Raw genomic sequence first — 7,468 nt, 5'->3', positions numbered from 1 at the left:
TTTTTTCCCACCATAGAGAACAATGGGATGGGGGCAACCTGTTTGGGGGCCCATAGAATTGGACCCCCTGGTCCAATCTTCATGAAACTTGGAGGGTGTGTTGGGGAGAGGTTCTAGTAACCACCCTCCAAGTTTGGAGCCTCCAACTCCAAGGGCCATATGATACAATGTTGCCGAATTGCCGCCGAATTTCGGCGGCAAACCGGGAATAAACTGCAGAAGGCTGATCTGGGGGCAACCTGTTTGGGGGGCCATAAAATTGTACCCCCTTGTCCAATCGCCTTGAAACTTGGTGGGCATGTTGGGAAGAGGTTCCAGTGAGCTCCCTCCAAGTTTGGAGCCTCTACCCCAAACCCCCTCCCCCCCAGCCCCCCGCAAAGTTTCAAGAGGATTTTTGCCATTGACTTCAATGGCCCCATTGGTTACAATGGACCCGAATTTTTCGGGATTCCCGAAAATTTTCGGATATCTATGCTTTACCGGTATAGATATTCGGGTTTTTTCGGGTTTCCCGAAAAAATTCGGGTCCAATAAACCCGAATCCGAATTTTACCGAATTTTTTTTTTTTGCACATCCCTAGTTGCGTGGGTCCAGTTCTTTCTCAGAAACTTCCACACGGAGATTTTTTCCTCCCCCAGCGAACACACAAAGCCCCTGGATTTAAGGGGGAGTGCACACATGCTCCTTCCAATCACGGCACTTCCAGAGCTGAACTCCAGTTTCAAAGTGGCATGCAATCCATTCCCCCATCCCACCCCTTTAAAGGGCTTTCTTCCATTTCTTGGTTCAGCTGCATTGCAACATCACAGTTTGGTTCAGTTAGCAGGGAAAGTGAAAATGACTGGTGATGGAGGGGGTGTTTGGGGCCACACAGTGGGCGACCAGATGGATCATTGTTGAGGGGAAAGAAGAGGAGTGGAGGTGGGGCGTTGGCAGCAATGAGCGGCACAAGAACTGGTGTTTTTGGATGCCTTTTCACCAGTTCCCACGCTGCTGCTCACTGCTACTGCCATGGCAACAGTGTGTTTTCATGCCCCCCCTTTCCAGAAGCAGCTCTGCTATTTAACTCAAGCAAGCCCCTCGAAGGTTTTGTATTTCTACATGAGACCGCGTTTGTCAAACCAGACACTCACTTTGTCACACACTCCTTGGATTCATCCTCTATGTTTAGCTTGTGGTACACCACTGCGCCCACGGCCAAGGGCCCGGCGTCGCCACAAAGGAAAGTCACCCTTCTTCCATTCAGGTTGCGTAGCGTCCTCTTCACGTAGTCCAAGGCTCGCTGGAGATTATGTTTCTCCCCCGTCACACGGTACAGCTGAAGGTACAGGAGAGCTATCCCTGGAATTGCCACACAAAAGAGGGATTAAGCACCTCGCTATCTTTCGCAGCTCTGCTTCAGAATCAAAGGAAGGTAATGACAACAGATCATAAAAGCACTAAACCAAACAGGTATGTTTCAGCCTGTGAGCAAATGTTGTGTTTGGGCTGAAAGCTGGGTCTGGGATGTGCTCCCCCTTTTCATCTCTTAACAAAGCAGCCCCAAAGAAATACAGAAAAAGAGTACTTCCGCGATCCACTTGGGCATAATCTGCCTGTGGCTGCAGGTTAGATCAATTTAACCCAAAGAATGCTGGCAATTAAAATACAACCCCCACAAAAAAAAAACCTCACGGAAGGAGGCAAAGAACATTACATTGCCTCGGTCACAAACACATGGCACAAGTCTAAACTGATTTACTCAGAAGCAAGTCCCGCTAATTTTTAGTAAATGTGCACAGGAGGCAGAGCTGGCCTAGTCTCTCGACTAAACATGCCACAACAGGAATCCAGAGTTCCAGAATACAACAGCCTTGGAGAGGACTAAGAAACAAAGGAGTAACAAAATAATATGGCCTTACTAGATCAGTTATCATATAATTAGTAACAGTCATGGGTCATTTCCTGCAGGAGCGCACAGGAGCACAGCTCCGGCAGTAAAGAGCCCAGGGGGCAAGCACATGCAACAAACCCCACCCCCTGCTCCCAGCAGCCCTCAATCAGAGCAAGAAGCAGCCAGGTAAGTTGCAGAGCTCCGCTCGCCCCCCCGGTTCCAAAACAGTCCAGTGGCACCTTTAAGACCAAGTTTTATTCAGGTACAAGCTCTCCCTCCTCTGCGAGGACAGATCTGCACATCCCCCCCCCCCAATAGCTAGCAATCCAAAACAGTCCAGTGGAGCCTGAGCGGTGGGTGTTGCCTTCTGACACACTTCCGGTGATGTCAGGGGGTGTGGCATATGCAAATAAGTTATGCTAATGAGCTCCTGCACCTCTTTTTTTACAAAATGACCCCTGGAGTAGATATACCACATGTCTAGGCTTGCCCAAGTGGAGGATCCCCCGATTCAGGGGCTTCTCCCTGCTGCGGACCAGCTGGCCAGCAGGCGAAACCCCGCCCTTAAATAGGGACCCGGAAGTGACATCATTGTGTCAGGGACATCGTGTGGGGTTGTGCTGGTATTTGGGCAAACTCTACGGTTTGAAAGGGAAAACCAAAGAGTTTCATCCAAACACCAGAGTGTCCCTGTGTGGTGTCCCTGATATGATGATGTCACTTCTGGGTGATGTCATTGCATTGGGGATATCATGCGACACCCCCACCGACCCCCTGAACTCCCCCCCCCCAAATCCCCCCACCGGAGTGACAGGGGGACCTGGCAACTCTATACATCTCTGGGCCCAGATGCGAGAAACGTATGAGAACTGGCAAGATTGTCCAGCTATATACAGAAGTGAAGGTATAGTCCAAATAATGGGTGTATTGGCTGACGTCCAACAGATGATCACATGTATAAAAAAGCTTGTAAATCACTACTTTTGATGGGTTTTTTTGATGATCAAAAGTAGCAAGAATGGGTCTACCAATCCGGGAGATCTCCAGGACCCAAACAGAGGTCAGCAACCCCAAGCAAGAATGAACTTAATACAGCTTTTATATACATTTTAAAGAAGACATTTGAGTACTGACAACCTTGTATGGTGTTTGAAGTTCTAAGGCACTTTAATTAGCCCTGTAGGTGAGCCCTGCCAGTTAGGGCAGCTATTTGTATTTGAAAGATAATTTTGAAAACCTACAAATATAGGAAACCGAACTGATTGAAGCCTTGTGACTTGCTTACGTTTTGGGGGGGTGGGGAACGGATGGACTCAAAGAACGGCTTTCCTCTAATTACCTACATAAAATCAACAATCATGTTATCATTTTCTTTTAACACAGTACACAGGATCATGAAACAAACACACACTGCATAAATAACGCTGACCAAAAAGTGCCCGAGTAATACAAACAGCAGGAAAAACGTTTATATAACAAGATAACACTGTACTAACAAGGGGTAACAAGAAACCACATGTAGTCAGTGATAGCAAAATACATCATGTAATGCACAAGTACATAGGCAGTACAGAATAAGTAGTACAAAAAGTAGTACAAAGACGAAGACTCCCGATTTCAATCTCCGTTTCGATGGCTCTTCTTCAAAAACTTCATCAAACTTTATAAAGCACTCATACTGTTTCTGTGAGTTATTTGCCTCTGTGTGTGTGTGTGTGTTTGTGAGCCTGGAAGTCCTGGTGACTTCTGACAACCCCCTAGTGGGGTTAGGATGTTTCAGAGAGGCAGCTTGATTTGCCTGCCTGTGCATCCTAAGCGCTGGTATTCCTTGGGGGTTGCCCTTCCCAGTACTTGCCAGGGACGGCCTTGCTTAGCTTCCAAGACCGGGCTCGCCTGGGCTATCCAGGTCAGGGCCAATACACAGCTTTTTGGCATAGAAGTTTATCATGTTGTTAGCAGAGTCCACCAGAATAACACCACTGGAATGCCTAGCGGAATCACTCTGTCTTACAGGCCCTGCAGCCATACATTCCTTTGAATCAGGACAAAGCCCTGCTGCTGCCCCCCTTTGCCAGTGCAGAAGGAAGTATCAGTGGCTCTGGCAAAGGGATTCTTCCTGGCCCTTAAGAGTAACAGACCAGTACTTTGTTCCTACTGTGATACAATCAGAAGCCACATCCCATGAAACAACGCATCACCCTCCTCCATGGATTCCCCCTCTGCCTTTTGCCATCAAGTTGCTGTCACTTCACAGCAACCCCACGGGGTTTTCAAGGCAAGAGACGTTCAGAGGTGGTTGGCTAGTACTCAGAGGGGAGGCCATCCGGGGAGAACAGGGCTGCTATGCAGAGTCAGGCAACAGCAACCCCGCTCTGTTCGTCTCGTGCCTTGAAACTCCCCCCACCCCCGGGGGGAGGGTCACGATAAGGAGCTAACTGCAGCTGAGCTGTCTATAAAGTGAGTTACCAAGTCTCTGGGTGTGGAAAGATCTGAGGACATCAACTACGATATTAACCACATTCTACCCAGATGCATTTCTGGGCAACTGGGCCAACACCAGTTCCAATGGCCTAGACCAAGGGTCCCTAACGCTTCCGAGCCTGCAGGCACCTTTGGGATTCTGGCAGAGGGCAGTGGGCACAATCACAAAGTGGCTCCCGCGGGAGGTGGAACCAACCACACAATGGCAGAGAGCAAGGTTATACATAAAGTCTAAGAATTCCTCTTCAGCATTTCAGGCAGAAGCTCTGTTTAACTTAGTGTTTAACAGGATGCCTTTTAATCAGCACAGCCAATCAGGAGCCCTGCTGGGCAAAAGTCCCTCCTAGCCCTGCCCACTTTCTGAAAGCGCTTGGAGGGCACCAGCAAAGATATCAGTGGGAGCCCTGAACTAGATGGACGAGGAGAAATACACCTTTCAGCAGCCTGAATGCATTTGACAGCTTGTTCTCTCCCCACGGAGCTGGACGACAGCTTTCCATTTTGTTAAACCGCGTAACAGAAGACAGAGAGAGAGCAGGGAAAAACTGCATCCTGCAGAATCCGTTATTTGATCAAATGTACTTCCACACCGCAGAATGTTGACATGAAATGTACCAAATCTTTTTTACTAAGGTTAATTAGTAGGCCAAATAAGGAGCATTCATGTATGAAGCCGACAGAGAGTGTTGGGAGGGGACCCAAGACACAAGTTCAAATCCCAGCTCAGGCATGTAGCTCACCGTGTCACTTCAGCCAAGCCCAATCTACCTCACCGGATTCCTTATTTGCATTTATTATTTTTATTTGCAAAATTCGTACCATTCTTTTCTGCCCTTAACAGAGCCACTGAGGCAGCTAACAGGTTAAAAACACACATCATAAAAACACATGCATGTCAAACAGATACTTTACTTAAGGCAAACAAATAAAAAAATCCAGTGTTTGGGAAAAAAACAAACACATTTTTATAAACCATTCAAGCCAAACAAAAAACCATTCAAGCCAAGTTAATGACATCCACAAACATTAAAAAATGACAATTAAAACGCAGGGCAGGAAGGAGGGAATCCCTGAGGAAAACACCCGGCAGAACACGAAAGCCTTCACCCCTCTGGTGGGAAAATGGCAACAGAAGGGGACAAGACAGTCTCCTTGGAGGGAGAGTTCCAGAGTTTCGGTGCCACAACCGAGAAGGCCCTCCCCTGGATTGCCAGATCGACTATACAATCTATCAACTCCTGTACAGCACTGCGAGGTCCTTGCAACAAGGGCAGGAGGCCAATAGGTTCAGTAAATTATCTTGGCTATTTATTTTTCCCCTTCTATAAGAACATGAGAGATGCCAATGTTGGATCAGGCCAAAGGCCTATCCAGTCCAACACTCTGTATCACACAGTGGCCAGAAATACCAGGTGCCATCAGGAGGTCCACCAGTGGGGCCAGGACATTAGAAGCCCTCCCACTGTTGACCCCCCCCCAAGCACCAAGAAGACAGAGCATCACTTGCCCCAGAGCCCCTATCTATACCTTGTGGCTAATAGCCACTGATGGACCTCTGCTCCATATGCTTATCTAATTCCCTTTTGAAGCCGTCCATGCTTGTAGCCGCCACCACTTCCTGTGGCAGTGAATCCCAAGTGTTAATCACTCTTTGGGTGAAGAAGTACTTCCTTTTATCTGTTCTAACCCGACTGCTCAGCAATTTCATGGAGTGCCCACGAGTTCTTGTATTGTGAGAAAGGGAGAAAAGTACCTCTTTCTCTACCTGCTCTTTCCCATGCATAATCTTATAAACCTCAATCATGTCACCCCTCAGTCGTCGTTTCTCCAAGCTAAAGAGCCCTAAGCGCCTTAACCTTTCCTCATAGGGAAAGTGTTCCAACCCTTTTATCATTCTATATTTAACAGTGACAGAAATCTAGTGAGTCTTTTCAATTCTGAACATTCGTGTCCAAAGCCCCAGCTACGTTCCCTGGGACTAACATTTCTCATCCTGCTGCCCTGCTCTAAGCGAAAGGATATTTCCTTGATCACACTAGAGGGGGTTAGCAGCCGCTTCTGTGTCCATCATGGCTACAGGTTCCATTGTGCTTCGAGAGGACCGGCAAGGGAGACGAGGCAATTTATTTCTTTCTAAAAAAATCGAAGCCACAAAGCCGCTTCCATCTTTAAAGCAAGCCCTCTGCAAATGGCAGGATTCTGTCACCTCCCCACCTACAGCACCATCTGCTCCTGATACTCTGAAGCCTTCCAAAAAGACACCAGGAAGGAACAAGACAGGAAAAACACGGGTCCCTCGTTTTTCAGAATTAAATCATCCAAACACAGGCCCAGCTGCTCTCAGCTTTAACACCTCTTAGGAACAACGCCGGATGGCAAGTCGGAGGTCGCATAACCCCACCAATCCACTCTAAAACGAGGCCATTCACACACTAAGCATGGGTTACACTATGTGGCAAGCAGAGAATCAAAAGTAAAAGGGTTTCCGTGAAAGAATACCCTAGGCTGGTGTGATTGCGGTGCTAAAAATCAACACACATTAAAATTCTGCACACAGGAGGCATTCAAAAACAACAACAACAACAACAACATTCTGCAATTGGTAAGAATTATGCACATTTAACATATTTTGCATTTGTTTGCCGTGCAGAGGAGCAAGAGGTTAAAAAAAAAAGAAGTACTGACTCCCTGTCCTTCACCACGGGAAATCTATTTCAACCACTTCTTAAATTTAGACATTATACCAGTTATTGTTCACTTCAGAGAGAGAGAGAGAGAGAGAGAGAGAGAAAGAGAGAGAGAGAGAGAGAGAGAGAGTTTTTTGTTTTAAGGCTTTAAGTCAGGTCTTTGTGGATAACAGGTTGGATCCAGTAGAAAATCTCCACAGATTTTATACTCTAATTACTTCTCTGATAAAGTCCTGTTACCCTCTCCCTCTTTTTCCTTATTAATTCCTCTCTCATTTGATGACCTTGGTTCTGGTTCTCTTCTAAAGCAGCTTCTAGTGTGCCTGATTCTCATCCATCTTCTAATTTAGAGCCCTACGGCAACCCGCGCACCCCGGCTAGAGTTCTTAACCATTCTCATGAGGTCTGCTATTTTCTCCCATGCTA

General features: G+C 47.2%; 1 protein-coding gene across 1 annotated transcript in view; it reads right to left on the bottom strand.

Annotated features, from left to right (window-relative positions):
- Window positions 1–7,468, bottom strand: part of LANCL2 (LanC like 2) — a 43,327-nt gene that overhangs the window by 23,321 nt on the left and 12,538 nt on the right. The window contains exon 3 of the mRNA XM_015425081.1: window positions 1,135–1,342. Coding sequence (XP_015280567.1) covers window positions 1,135–1,342 — 208 coding nt within the window. The remainder of the gene's footprint in view (window positions 1–1,134; window positions 1,343–7,468) is intronic.

This window comes from Gekko japonicus, unplaced genomic scaffold, assembly GCF_001447785.1.
Source record: "Gekko japonicus isolate JY-2015 unplaced genomic scaffold, Gekko_japonicus_V1.1 scaffold2995, whole genome shotgun sequence".
In the NCBI taxonomy this organism is placed as follows: Eukaryota; Metazoa; Chordata; class Lepidosauria; order Squamata; family Gekkonidae; genus Gekko; species Gekko japonicus.
The sequence above is the reverse complement of the archived record's forward strand: the minus strand, read 5'-3'. Positions and strand labels throughout refer to the sequence as shown.